At 41.2% G+C, this 15,313-nt stretch overlaps 2 protein-coding genes across 2 annotated transcripts in view; one reads left to right on the forward strand and one right to left on the reverse strand.

The window, feature by feature from the left end:
• Positions 1-15,313, reverse strand: part of LOC6033560 (uncharacterized protein CG5098) — a 40,790-nt gene that overhangs the window by 16,749 nt on the left and 8,728 nt on the right. The gene's annotated exons all lie outside the window — the stretch shown is intronic.
• Positions 3,637-4,802, forward strand: LOC119769409. Its single transcript, XM_038261674.1, has 3 exons — positions 3,637-3,895; positions 3,970-4,216; positions 4,274-4,802. The coding sequence occupies exons 2-3, from the start codon at positions 4,025-4,027 to the stop codon at positions 4,466-4,468; spliced, it is 387 nt and encodes a 128-aa protein (XP_038117602.1). The 5' UTR covers positions 3,637-3,895; positions 3,970-4,024; the 3' UTR covers positions 4,469-4,802.

The following is a 15,313-nucleotide window of genomic DNA, read 5'->3' on the forward strand; positions in this document are numbered from 1 at the left end:
TTAATGCTACAAATACCGGCGCGTAGATCAAAATGGTTTCCCGCTTCCCTCCCCAAGCGCCGGAAATTTGTAGCGGGTGTAAGGACACTTCGCATAGACGCCCTTGCTCCCATCACGTCACTGAGGGTATGGAGCGACGAGAAATTAATAAGCATGCCCCCCCAGTCGAACCTTCATTAGAGAAGCAGGCAAAAATGGAAGGGGTCCACAACTCACAGCGAACGACCGAGGGAACACCCTACCGCGTATATAATAAGATTGGCGTGGTTGTCTTCAATGAATTGTCAATATGTGTGAGTAAATGAAAGTGTTCTTTTGTATTAAAAAAGGAAAGCTCTCACCAAATTACGAATTCTTCATATCTCGGGTGAGTTTTCAAAAAGCCGTAAGAACCACCGTGACCTCTGACACTAATTTTCATTTTTCTCGAAAATGAAACAAAATTTCATTTATTTTTAGTTTGGAGCACTTGAAGGACGTGTAGATGAACAATCTCGAGCATTTTTTATATTGGTTTTCCCTAAGAAAGTCGAATACCGATGCAAAAAGGACTTAGTTTACCAATGGCTCTTACGGCTTTTTGAAAACTAATCCGAGATATCTAGATGGGCATTTCTATCTTGAAGTCCAAGTTTTTTCAAGTTCAGCTTTGAAAATCCATGAAAGCTTCATTCTTGAGTTGCTCTGCTTCTCGATCTTCTGTTCCTGGCACTGTTCTCGCCGTTTCCGTGTTGGTTTTCTCCGGCAGCTCCAAGCAGCAATGACATGTTGGACGGCTTCCGGTGCGTATCGCGAATGTAGTCATTCACGCGATTGATGATCTTGTCTCGGACACGTACGACACAGTGGCCGGAGGTTTGGGCACTACTCAACATGGCGCGGATGAAGCTTTTTTCTCCAATTTCACCTGGTGCACATCGAGTTCCGGTTCATTCACAAACCGTCGGAATTACTTTGTCGAAAAATAAATTTTAGTTTTAACTCAAACACAAAAAAACTCCAGAAAAATGACAAGCGCAGAAAAATTTGCGTCCGACCCGCCACGCAGCCTACTTCGATCTTAAACATTTAACAACTGAGCAATTCTCTACGAAATCGGTCTTTTTTCTTCAATTTTAATTTTTGTATTTTTTAATCCGACTGAAACTTTTTTGGTGGCTTCGGTATGCCCAAAGAAGCCATTTTGCATCATTAGTTTGCCCATATAATTTTGCATACAAATTTGGCAGCTGTCCATACAAAAATGATGTTTGAAAATTCAAAAATCTGTATCTTTTGAAGGAATTTTTTGATCGATTTGGTGTCTTCGGCAAAGTTGTAGGTATGGATACGGACTACACTGGAAATAAATGATACACGGTAAAAAAATTTGGTGATTTTTTTATTTAACTTTTTATCACTAAAACTTGATTTGCAAAAAAACACTATTTTTAATTTTTTTTATTTTTTGATATGTTTTAGAGGACATAAAATGCCAACTTTTCCGAAATTTTCAGGCTGTGCAAAAAATCTTTGACCGAGTTATGAATTTTTTTATCAATACTGATTTTTTCAAAAAATCGAAATATTGGTCGCAAAAATTTTTCAACTTCATTTTTCGATGTAAAATTAAATTTGCAATCGAAAAGTACTTTAGTAAAATTTTGATAAAGTGCACCGTTTTCAAGTTAAATCCATATTTAGGTGACTTTTTCGAAAATAGTCGCAGTTTTTCATTTTTTTAAATTAGTGCACATGTTTGCACACTTTTGGAAAAAATATTTTTGAAAAGCTGAGAAAATTCTCTATATTTTGCTTCTTCGGACTTTGTTGATACGATCTTTAGTTGCTGAGATATTGCAATGCAAAGGTTTAAAAACAGGAAAACTGATGTTATCTAAGTCTCACCCAAACAACCCACCATTTTGTAATGTTGATATCTCAGCAACTAATGGTCCGATTTTCAATGTTAATATATGAAACATTTGTGAAATTTTCCGATATTTTCGAAAACAATATTTAAAAAAAATTTAAACCAAGACTAACATTTCAAAAGGGCCAAACATTCAATATTACGCCCTTTTAAAATGTTAGTCTTGGTGGTGATAGCCCTCGCGCTGCTTCCAACGACCCGTTTCAGAATGACAGAGCTCCTTGCGGTCCAATTCCGAGGTCACTGGGCATTGTTCGGCCCCGCCTAAACATAGAGGCAAGCATCTGAAGGAAACTCGATCTATATTTATTTAGACTTCCAAATCCCTTCAGGCAAATCAGGAATCAGCGCGTATTTAATATGAGAAGATAACATATGTTTCAACACTACGGATAATTTCACTGCTAAAGTGTAACTTTCTGATGGCCGACTGCTTAGCCTCCCAGACCACCAAAATTCAAAGGCGTGAGTTCGAATCCCACCTGATTCATTTTCGTTTTTGTTCATATTCGAAGTTCAAATTCCTGATTCCAAATTTCAAAGGTACCGCGGCCGGGATTTGATCCCTGAACCTTCTGCTTGTGAGGCAGAATCCGTAACCATTAAGCCACGGAGCCGGTTTGTCTCCCCCTCTTCAAAGTCGGCCCGGAAAATCAGGGGGCAAAAAAAAGTATTTTTTCAAAAAACTTCAAAATTTCAATGGAAATTGAACTGCAATCAGATGAAATCAATTTAAAATGCATTCCCCTGCGCTTAGAATTATTTTTAGAATGTTTGGGTTGATTAAAAATCTTTTGTTTTTTTGGAAATTTTCGATGTTTAGTATCGCAAAAAAAAATTCTTCGCTACAATTTTTGTTTTTGTCAAATCTTACATTTTTTTTTTTTGAAAACTAATGATTGCAAAAATAACTGAACTAGTGTAAAATGCATTTTATAACACTATTTCCATGCAAATGTTGAAACTATGGCTTGTTATTTCAATATTTATATTTTTTGCCCCCATTATTATTATTTGAGATGAGAAAAGTGAAAGGGTCATTTCGCCTCATCTGTACACAAAAAAGTACAAATTCGAAATCGACTTTTTCCAGTGTTGGCATTTTCGCGCTCTCACGAGAAAAATTTCTCTCTCTCGAGTTCTCGCCGCGAGTCCCGAGCTTCCGAGAGAAACTCACCGATTGCCCGTGCTCTACTCCGTTCGCGAACGGGCAATTACAAAAGCCGACTCGGTCCTAACCAGGTCCAGTACAAGGGTCGTATGAAAATAATTTTAAGAAAAAACGACTGGTAGCGCGAGAAAAAACTGTATGATTCATCTCCTCCACACGTTTTCACAAGTTTTTTCCTTCCTCTTCCGTCGCCGATCGCAGCAACAGTTGCATTTCGCTTCAAATGGTGGTTTTTCGATCGAAGCAACCTGGCTGCGGTGATAGAAAATGGTGCCAATTTTTCTATGACCGTTGAAGAGACAACATCTGGGGGAAGACCCAGCAGGAGCAGGTTCGGGAGGACGGCCAGCTTGGTGAGAGGCCGCCGGACCGCAGTGCTGCCGACTCTCATGTCAGTCGTTCTGACGAGGACATCGGGCTCTGGGTAAGTGTTCGTCACGAAGCTAGCCGCCAACGGGAAATTTTCACCCTCGTCTTCGCACAGTTGGACCAGACATCTCGTCGCCAGAGAAGGAGCCGCGGCTGTCCCGTAAGTCACGGTTGTGAGTTCAAGGACCTGGACAAAGTCGGACGGATCGTTTCTCCAGAAAATCCGCTGGTAGCTGGTGTCAGACGAGGCGACTCGGATTTGGCGGTACAACTTTGAGATGTCCGCGGAGAAGACGACAGGGTGTTTGCGGAAGACCAGCAGTTCTGGGAGATGGCGGAGGGAGAACATCTTGGCCGAGGCATCGAAAACGACCCACAAGTCGGTCGTTGAGTTCGAGCGGCGGAGAATGCCATGGTAAGGCAAGAAGTAGCGGCCAAGGTAGGTGAGTCACCGGTTTCGTAAACCGTATTGCAGTGCCCCAGGGTTTGGTATAAACTCATCGTATTGTTTCCGCAGATCCGGTTCTGGCGACGACGGGGCGGAACGGCCAGCGAACCTCGAACCGGCCGGTATGGTCCCGCTTGTGGGTGGAGCGGAAGGCCTCGCAATCTTTCTGTACGGTGGTGACAGGCGTAGCAGATTCGATCTCTTCGGCCTACTAGAAGCGTTGAATGGACTCGCTGATGCGCTCCAACGTTGCGGTGTGGCTGTACTGTGGACCAGGGACGGTGTCCCCAACCTCTCCTGCGACGACCCAGCCCAGGTAGGTCTCGCGCAGATCCGGTAGTTTGTTCCCCAACTCAATGTGTCCATTTTTCAGGAGCATGAAGAACATGGCAGCAAGCAGCAAGTCCGGAGTCTGGAAGTCGGGATCGGCCAGCTGGATGCACTCCGGAATCGGCCAGTCAGCGATGCGATCAGCGATCAAGCACTCAACCTTCATCGCGAAGCTTTTGTACCGGGCGTACGTCTTCATTGCGCCGATGTCGCAAATTGGAACAGCCATAGACTCTGAAATAAAGTTGACCTGCGAACCGTTGTCCAGCAGGGTGGGTGTGGGCTTTCACGTCGCCTCGGTTGTCGACGGCGACTGTTGTTGGCCAACGGGTTGGACCACTGGCGCCGGGTTCATTGGTGGGGCAGCGCCCTACTGCAGTTGCTTGCTACTTCTCCTCCACACGTTTTCGCGCGTTTTTCTCCTCCCTTTTTCTCCCCTTTTCCGTCGCCGATCGCAGCAACAGTTACGTTTTGCTTCAGAGGGTGGTTCGTCGATCAAAGCAACCTGGTTGCTCTTACATCGACCGTTGAAGACTCGACATATTTCCTGGATAGCTTTCTTCCGGACCCATTTCAAGATTGGTCTAGGCGGAATTCCGTCCGTGAGGGGAAATTTCCCATTGATCGCGGGTCTCAAACCCTGAAACTAATTAATTTGATATGAACATTTTACCGATCGTTACTGATCGTAGTAGCCGACCAAACACCAACCACCCAAAACAACGTTACCAGGGCCGGCCGTAACCATGGTAGCCAATCTGAGAGGGGTGTAGGTCAAGTGCAGGCCCCCTAATCAGTCATACCCGCTTGGGACGTTGGTGAGATTAGACGCACTTATTAATTTCTCTCTCTCCCTCTCTATTTTCAGAAAGCCGGAGAAATGGGCGCCAAGATGTCTCGCCGTAAAGGGCGGAAGGCCGCGGAAGAGGCCACAACGGCCGCGCAGTTAGCCACTCCGGAGATTCGAGTGGACGAAACGGACGTTGACCGGGTTGCGTGTGGCGGACGGGTTGACGGGGGGATCGATTTGGCGGGGGGTGCTTCGGAACCGGATCCGCCGGTTTCGGAAACAAAATTTATTGATTCTTGTTTTGGCCACTCTATTGAACCGGCGGATCCGGGTCCGGAAACCCCGGTGGTAATTGAAATTTTACTAAATAACCCTTTGGAAAATTCTGCGGCGGTTCCGATTCCGGAACCGTCCGTAGATCAAAATTCTTTGTTGACTGATTTGTCTTTTTCAGGGGTATGCCAGGGCCAAATTGATGAGGTTGTTCCGATACCGGATCCGTCGGTTTCGGAAACAAAATTTATTGATTCTAGTTTTGACCAATCCGTTGAACCGGCGGATCCGGTTGCGGAATCTCCGACGGTGATTGAAATTTACGTAAATAACGTTTCGGACAATGCTACGGTGGTTCCGATTCCGGAACCGCCTGTAGATCAAAATTTTTCAATTACTCTTTCAGGGGTATGCCAGGGCAAAATTGATGAGATTACCGCTGTTCCGATACCGGATCCACCGGTCACGGACCAAAATTTAATTGACAATCCTTTGGTTGATTCCGAAAGACCGGTGGATCCGGCTGAGGAATCTCCGGTAATCGATTCTGTTGCATTTTCGGAACCTACTGCGGCGGCTTCCACTTTGGAACCGCGCGCAGAACGGTATGTTCGCAAAATTGATTTGTCCATTTCAGACTCTTCGGAGGGAGTTCCGGAACCTCGAAATTTAAAAACTTCGCAAAATTCTAAAAAATCCGCTCGATTTTCAGATTTGGCCCAGGTTAAAGAGTTCACAGTGTCGGAATCTTCAATTTCGACCTTGTACTCGGTTCCGGTGAAAGGTTGCCCGGAAACGGTGCCGGAACTGCCTCCACAAAATTCAAATGATGTAAAATATTTTTGGTGTTACACCTGTCAAAATTCTCGTACTAATTCTTTGCCCTGGTTGCTGCGATTGCGGTATTCCAAATTTTCGATGTATTTGCGCCATTTGTTTTGTAGTTCGATGTTTTGCGCTGTTATTTGTTTGGTAGTTTTTGTTTGAATTGTTTAATGTTTTTTTCTCGTTTCATGAGCTGTTTCTAGTTTTGAGCGTTTCTTGGTTACCGATGATGAGACGATTGGATTGAAGATTTCAGAGTAGAGTAAATATTATTTTTGGATATTTTTTTTTTCAAATAAAAAAAAATACTTTATTTGGTTATTACAGATGATGATGACGATGATGGCGATGATGATGATTATATGACGAGCAAGACGATGATGCAGATGATGGATGGACGAAGATTTGATTATATGAGATGAATTTTGGATGGATTAGCAAGGTATATTTTTAGATCGAAAATATAATAATTACAAATAATTACAAATAAACCGTTTTGATATTTCAGATGCCGAATTATTGGACCGAACGACGATACCGACGGAGCGGCCTTTTTGAAGATCTGGAAGACTGCAGATTTTGTTTTATAATGAAATGTATTGTATTTTTGAAATGTATTTTTGCATTGTTTGTAATAAATTTTTTGAAAACAAAATTGTGTTGCTTTATTCAATGAATGTGAGAAATTGATAAATTTCAATTTAATTTATCTTTTATTTAGTTAGGCTAGTACATATTTTATTTAAAACATTTTTCTCTCGCCTTTGGTAAAGGTAGAAGGAGGACAAACGAATAAATAAAACTTTGCTTTTTTTAAGAAAAAAAAAGTATTACATAATGATTTATACCAGGGATGACCAAAGTATGGCCCGCGGGCCAAACGTGGCCCGCGAGGTGATTTTTTGTGGCCCGCGGACCCATTTTGAATAATCATGTAAAATGGCCCATTGATCAAATGTAAAGTGATTTAATACTACTTAAAAAAAAGTTTATTTCAAACTGTTTTATGTTCCTTTTTTTATTCTGATGATTTATCCATATTTTGATTCCCATTTTACGACATGAATATATTGTTCAAAAATCTTTCTAATTTAAACAATTTCAATTAAATAAGTAATTATCAACATTATTTTTATCAAATATTTAAGAAAATGTTTGAGAAACTTTCAAATTTAGTTTAGTTAGAAAACTGCAATACAACTTTTCATGAACTGTGTTCAAACTTACTTTGCACTTAGAAATCTTCCACCTCGGGATTGGAACTCATGACAGTTGGATAACGGATCTGATTGACTACCACCTCGCTCAGACAGACAAAATTTACAAATTTCAATTGTAAATTAAGTGCAGTCAGCTGAAATCAATTTTAAATGCATTTCTCTGCGTTTAGAATCATGTTGAGCATGTTCGGGTTTATTTAAAAAAAAATTTAGTGAATTTTCGATCAACAGTTCCACAGATTTCATATCGCCATTTTTAAATTTGAAAAAAAAAACTTTAAAATTCAAATGAAAACACATGTACATTCAATTAAAATCCTTTTTTCAAATAGCTTAAAAAATTAAATCTGATGGAAAACTTTCATTTTCATTTTTTTTTGTAGTTTTGAATAACGAAAATGTTCAAAAAATAACAGAAATTTCTAAAAACTTCAAGTGATACATATATTTTTTAGTCTTTTGAATGAAATTAACGCAATTTAATTTTTCATTATTTTTTTAATTTGGCCCGCAAGCTCATTTGAGTTTGAAATTTGGCCCGGCATCCAAAAACTTTGAGCACCCCTGGACTACAAGTTCTCTCCCTCGCCCGCGAGCGAGCAATGCTTTCCTTCTTTTCGTTCGAATTCCAACACTGACTTTTTCTGATCAAGCTCAAATTTGGTGGAACTATTGATACTATCAAAACATGTAAAAATCCCGATTTTGAACCAAATTGGACCATCCCTCTTTTTTTTTTGAAATTAAATATGTCTTTATTGAACTTTCTTATAATAATTACATTTCATTTACATTCTAAGTGGTATGGCTACATGCTCTTCATCTTTGTTATATTTTTCGTTTTCTTATTAACTGTTCACATTCATTTATTTACTTCAAATTGTTTTACATTTTTGCATTGAATCGAATACATTTGGGTAAAAAAGAAAAAAAATCACTTTAACAACTAATCCTAACTTAAAACTAAAAAAGTAAATTCATTGAAATATTCAAAATCATCAGAACGAGTAAACTACGAACTGTATTTTAAGATAAATCCTCCAAGCGTTCTTACTTGTTCCGCACGAGTTTTGCAACCACGCAGTGTTGTTGTCATTTCGATGAAAATGTTCAGAAGTTCTTGTGGTGAAAACAGGTCACTACTGCCTTCATCCGTTGATGCAGGTTGGTTTTCCTTCGGTTGCTGACTGAAACCAGGAGGTGTTGTATTCTCTGCAACTTTTTGCCGCTGATTCAACGGCAATGGCTGCAGATTTGGAACCACTCGAACAGATCCCGCTCCAGGTGACGCCAAAGCAGGAAAATCCACGTCCGTGAAAGTTGGTGGTGTTTTGCGACGATTTGGTTGGTGCCTCGTCGTCGCCTGATGCCGAATTTTCACAAACTCAGCTCGTTTTGGGCAGCTTCGATTCTTGGTAGAATGGTCGCCGCCGCAATTGAAGCATTTGGCTTCAATGTTCTCGTTGATTGTTTCGCAAGCTTGAGTTTTGTGCTCACCTCCGCAGGTTGCACAACGACTCTTGATGAAACAGTTCCTTCCACCATGTCCAAACTGCAAACAGTTCGAACACTGCGTCACGTCACGGTGCACTGGACGATAACGTTCCCAAGTCACGATGATGTTGAAAATTGCCCGAACTGCCTTCAGCTCAGACGGCGATGTCGATCCTTTCTCGAGATGAACCAGGTACAGTTGATCACGATACTTGATGTCCTTGTTGTGTCTCGTCATCTTGAAGACTTCGATTACGTTCAACTTCAGAGTTTTGAGCTCTTCTTTCAGCACACTCACATCCATGTCGTACAGGCCTCGGAGGACCTGCTTCATGGGGCGTTTACCTGGGTCGTCATGGCTGTAGTATTCAATCTTTGTGTTGTTCAGGAAATCCCGAACGTAGTTGTAATCCTTTCTGGTAGGTAGCAGAATTTTGAGTCCATCAGCACACAAGCGAATGGAAGCTCGTAAAGCACCAGATTTGATAAACCCGGTCAGCCACTTTCGCACCGAATCCGATGACGATGTTTTCACAAAAATGGGTGGCAACTTTTCCCGTCGTTCAAATTCTTCCTTCTCGCTCACGTCCACGGGGAGGGTAGCGAACTGGTTTCCAGACAATTTTTGAGCGTCCTTGCTCAAACTGCCTGGCTTTGCAGGTAGCGCTTCGGCATTCTTTAGTTTCTTCAAATCTGCCGATCCTGCTGGTGAGGACCGCCTCTTTTTCTTGCCGTGAGGCATTTTTGCACTTTTTAAGCACTTTTTTGGTTTGTGAGGGACGCACGTCTGACTCGCTTCTCTGCTGATCGCAGACTCGACCATCCCTCTTTTTTTGGCACTGCACAAAAGTTTTGCGATTTTCGTATTTTTTTCGAAAAACCTCTTTTTTCAAATGGCCATATTATCTCAGAAACAAGAAATGATAGAGCAAAACTCTACAGCTATTTTTAAAGGAAATTGGTCGCTGAATTGAATTTCTATAATCGTTGTATACCTACTAATTTTAAAGGCTTACATAATAATATTTTTTAATAAATTATAGAACAGAAAAAATAATATTTTTTCGATTTAGGGGCAGGGGGGGGCAGAATGGCCCGCCTAAGTAAAATGCGCCAAAAACCATAGAAAAACATAAAAATTTACGAATTCAGTGTAGTAGGCTTATGCTTTGGGATGTTCCCTTCAATGTTGTATACTTGGTTGGTGAAATTTTTTAACTTAAAACTATTTTTGAGCCACTTTAAAAAAAAAGTTTTTTCGACTACTTTTCCAAGGTGCGGGGCAGAATGGGCCACCCTGCGGGGCAGAATGGGCCACCTTAGAATACAAGCCATTTCGTCTAATACAACGTTGAAGGGAGATAAGAAATGACTTAAGGTACCTTTCTAACATAGTTTCCATGAAGTTAGACCACTTTTATGAAAATAGTCACTTACCAAAACAAACATTTTTGAAAATAGTGTTAATATGTTGAAAAAGGACACTATTTTTACAAATAATCATCCAAACAACTAAAAAATCAACTAATGTTGCATTTAACGTTATTTGTGAAGCTACCAGGAGTGAAATAATCAATTTAATCAAAATTTCATAACTTTTGATTGCTTTTATAAGGCAGGATAAGGGTGGTCCATTCTGCCCCCAAGTGGATTTTAATTTGAGCAATTCTCTACCAAAACCGGAAATGGATTTTATTTGTATTTTTTGATTTGGCTCAAACTTTGTGGGGGCCTTCCCTATGACCAAAGAAGCCATTTTGCATCATTAGTTTGTCCATATAAATTTCCATACAAATTTGGCAGCTGTTCATACAAAAATGGTACGTAAATATTCGAAAATCTGTAACTTTTGAAGGAATTTTTTGATCAATTTGGTGTCTTCGGCAAAGTTGTAGGTATTCGCAGTAATTTTGAGTTTTGACCCAGAAGGAGGGTAACCGTATAAATTAGAGCAACACATGTCTCATGGTGAAAAACATTGGAAAGTGATAAACATTGAATAAAGAAGGTAATTAGCGAAAAAATTGTGCACTGTATTCCGCCGGGGAATTGAACCCCGTTCTATCTCATACCGTGAGAACGCATCACCGATCTGCCAACGGAACCAAACCACCGTGCTGAGAGGCGACCTCTTAGAACGTGATCTGTTTCTACTGGGTAATCGTATGACATTTGTTCCATGTCTCCGACGCAACCATAACACCAATTCTTTCGCTCTTCTATTATGTCAATTTCTCTCTCTTTCCAGTGGCTCTCCGAGATCCTTGTGGATCAAGTATATTTTTAGAAGCATTTGTGTCGTTGTTCATTAGGGTCATTGGGTGAATACTGAACACCTCGACCCAAATGCGACGTATAAACGCGGTTGCCTACTTGAACAATGACAACATTTGAGTGGATTAAAGCCACCGGCTTATTTTCGCAGTAATTTTGAGTTTTGACCCAGAAGGAGGGTAACCGTATAAATTAGAGCAACACATGTCTCATGGTGAAAAACATTGGAAAGTGATAAACATTGAATAAAGAAGGTAATTAGCGAAAAAATTGTGCACTGTATTCCGCCGGGGAATTGAACCCCGTTCTATCTCATACCGTGAGAACGCATCACCGATCTGCCAACGGAACCAAACCACCGTGCTGAGAGGCGACCTCTTAGAACGTGATCTGTTTCTACTGGGTAATCGTATGACATTTGTTCCATGTCTCCGACGCAACCATAACACCAATTCTTTCGCTCTTCTATTATGTCAATTTCTCTCTCTTCCAGTGGCTCTCCGAGATCCTTGTGGATCAAGTATATTTTTAGAAGCATTTGTGTCGTTGTTCATTAGGGTCATTGGGTGAATACTGAACACCTCGACCCAAATGCGACGTATAAACGCGGTTGCCTACTTGAACAATGACAACATTTGAGTGGATTAAAGCCACCGGCTTATTTTCGCAGTAATTTTGAGTTTTGACCCAGAAGGAGGGTAACCGTATAAATTAGAGCAACACATGTCTCATGGTGAAAAACATTGGAAAGTGATAAACATTGAATAAAGAAGGTAATTAGCGAAAAAATTGTGCACTGTATTCCGCCGGGGAATTGAACCCCGTTCTATCTCATACCGTGAGAACGCATCACCGATCTGCCAACGGAACCAAACCACCGTGCTGAGAGGCGACCTCTTAGAACGTGATCTGTTTCTACTGGGTAATCGTATGACATTTGTTCCATGTCTCCGACGCAACCATAACACCAATTCTTTCGCTCTTCTATTATGTCAATTTCTCTCTCTTTCCAGTGGCTCTCCGAGATCCTTGTGGATCAAGTATATTTTAGAAGCATTTGTGTCGTTGTTCATTAGGGTCATTGGGTGAATACTGAACACCTCGACCCAAATGCGACGTATAAACGCGGTTGCCTACTTGAACAATGACAACATTTGAGTGGATTAAAGCCACCGGCTTATTTTCGCAGTAATTTTGAGTTTTGACCCAGAAGGAGGGTAACCGTATAAATTAGAGCAACACATGTCTCATGGTGAAAAACATTGGAAAGTGATAAACATTGAATAAAGAAGGTAATTAGCGAAAAATTGTGCACTGTATTCCGCCGGGAATTGAACCCCGTTCTATCTCATACCGTGAGAACGCATCACCGATCTGCCAACGGAACCAAACCACCGTGCTGAGGGCGACCTCTTAGAACGTGATCTGTTTCTACTGGGTAATCGTATGACATTTGTTCCATGTCTCCGACGCAACCATAACACCAATTCTTTCGCTCTTCTATTATGTCAATTTCTCTCTCTTTCAGTGGCTCTCCGAGATCCTTGTGGATCAAGTATATTTTAGAAGCATTTGTGTCGTTGTTCATTAGGGTCATTGGGTGAATACTGAACACCTCGACCCAAATGCGACGTATAAACGGTTGCCTACTTGAACAATGACAACATTTGAGTGGATTAAAGCCACCGGCTTATTTTCGCAGTAATTTTGAGTTTTGACCCAGAAGGAGGGTAACCGTATAAATTAGAGCAACACATGTCTCATGGTGAAAAACATTGGAAAGTGATAAACATTGAATAAAGAAGGTAATTAGCGAAAAAATTGTGCACTGTATTCCGCCGGGGAATTGAACCCCGTTCTATCTCATACCGTGAGAACGCATCACCGATCTGCCAACGGAACCAAACCACCGTGCTGAGAGGCGACCTCTTAGAACGTGATCTGTTTCTACTGGGTAATCGGTGGCTTTAATCCACTCAAATGTTGTCATTGTTCAAGTAGGCAACCGCGTTTATACGTCGCATTTGGGTCGAGGTGTTCAGTATTCACCCAATGACCCTAATGAACAACGACACAAATGCTTCTAAAATATACTTGATCCACAAGGATCTCGGAGACCACTGGAAAGAGAGAGAAATTGACATAATAGAAGAGCGAAAGAATTGGTGTTATGGTTGCGTCGGAGACATGGAACAAATGTCATACGATTACCCAGTAGAAACAGATCACGTTCTAAGAGGTCGCCTCTCAGCACGGTGGTTTGGTTCCGTTGGCAGATCGGTGATGCGTTCTCACGGTATGAGATAGAACGGGGTTCAATCCCCGGCGGAATACAGTGCACAATTTTTCGCTAATTACCTTCTTTATTCAATGTTTATCACTTTCCAATGTTTTCACCATGAGACATGTGTTGCTCTAATTTATACGGTTACCCTCCTTCTGGGTCAAAACTCAAAATTACTGCGAAAATAAGCCGGTGGCTTTAATCCACTCAAATGTTGTCATTGTTCAAGTAGGCAACCGCGTTTATACGTCGCATTTGGGTCGAGGTGTTCAGTATTCACCCAATGACCCTAATGAACAACGACACAAATGCTTCTAAAAATATACTTGATCCACAAGGATCTCGGAGAGCCACTGGAAGAGAGAGAAATTGACATAATAGAAGAGCGAAAGAATTGGTGTTATGGTTGCGTCGGAGACATGGAACAAATGTCATACGATTACCCAGTAGAAACAGATCACGTTCTAAGAGGTCGCCTCTCAGCACGGTGGTTTGGTTCCGTTGGCAGATCGGTGATGCGTTCTCACGGTATGAGATAGAACGGGGTTCAATTCCCGGCGGAATACAGTGCACAATTTTTCGCTAATTACCTTCTTTATTCAATGTTTATCACTTTCCAATGTTTTTCACCATGAGACATGTGTTGCTCTAATTTATACGGTTACCCTCCTTCTGGGTCAAAACTCAAAATTACTGCGAAAATAAGCCGGTGGCTTTAATCCACTCAAATGTTGTCATTGTTCAAGTAGGCAACCGCGTTTATACGTCGCATTTGGGTCGAGGTGTTCAGTATTCACCCAATGACCCTAATGAACAACGACACAAATGCTTCTAAAAATATACTTGATCCACAAGGATCTCGGAGAGCCACTGGAAGAGAGAGAAATTGACATAATAGAAGAGCGAAAGAATTGGTGTTATGGTTGCGTCGGAGACATGGAACAAATGTCATACGATTACCCAGTAGAAACAGATCACGTTCTAAGAGGTCGCCTCTCAGCACGGTGGTTTGGTTCCGTTGGCAGATCGGTGATGCGTTCTCACGGTATGAGATAGAACGGGGTTCAATTCCCCGGCGGAATACAGTGCACAATTTTTTCGCTAATTACCTTCTTTATTCAATGTTTATCACTTTCCAATGTTTTTCACCATGAGACATGTGTTGCTCTAATTTATACGGTTACCCTCCTTCTGGGTCAAAACTCAAAATTACTGCGAAAATAAGCCGGTGGCTTTAATCCACTCAAATGTTGTCATTGTTCAAGTAGGCAACCGCGTTTATACGTCGCATTTGGGTCGAGGTGTTCAGTATTCACCCAATGACCCTAATGAACAACGACACAAATGCTTCTAAAAATATACTTGATCCACAAGGATCTCGGAGAGCCACTGGAAAGAGAGAAATTGACATAATAGAAGAGCGAAAGAATTGGTGTTATGGTTGCGTCGGAGACATGGAACAAATGTCATACGATTACCCAGTAGAAACAGATCACGTTCTAAGAGGTCGCCTCTCAGCACGGTGGTTTGGTTCCGTTGGCAGATCGGTGATGCGTTCTCACGGTATGAGATAGAACGGGGTTCAATTCCCCGGCGGAATACAGTGCACAATTTTTTCGCTAATTACCTTCTTTATTCAATGTTTATCACTTTCCAATGTTTTTCACCATGAGACATGTGTTGCTCTAATTTGTAGGTATTGTTAAGGACTATTTAGAAAAAAATAGGTACACGGAAAAAAAAATTTCCCGATTTTTTTATTAACTTTTTTTTCACAAAAACTCAAATTCCCAAAATACGTATTTTTTGATTTTCGAGATTTTTTGATATGTTTTAGGGGACAAAAATCCGCAACTTTTGAGCTATAGAGAAACATGGTCAAAAAATCTGCCGCCGAGTTATGATTTTTTGAAAAACTGGTGA

The sequence above is a fragment of the Culex quinquefasciatus genome, chromosome 3, assembly GCF_015732765.1.
Source record: "Culex quinquefasciatus strain JHB chromosome 3, VPISU_Cqui_1.0_pri_paternal, whole genome shotgun sequence".
Classification (NCBI taxonomy): domain Eukaryota; kingdom Metazoa; phylum Arthropoda; class Insecta; order Diptera; family Culicidae; genus Culex; species Culex quinquefasciatus.

What these genes read in the sequence shown, in the direction of transcription:
- LOC119769409 (XM_038261674.1), top strand. Translation starts at nt 4,025, where the DNA reads ATGGTCCCGCTTGTGGGTGGAGCGGAAGGCCTCGCAATCTTTCTGTAC. An exon ending in CCTGCGACGACCCAGCCCAG is followed by an intron (nt 4,217 to 4,273) that starts GTAGGTCTCGCG and finishes TCCATTTTTCAG; the next exon opens with GAGCATGAAGAACATGGCAG.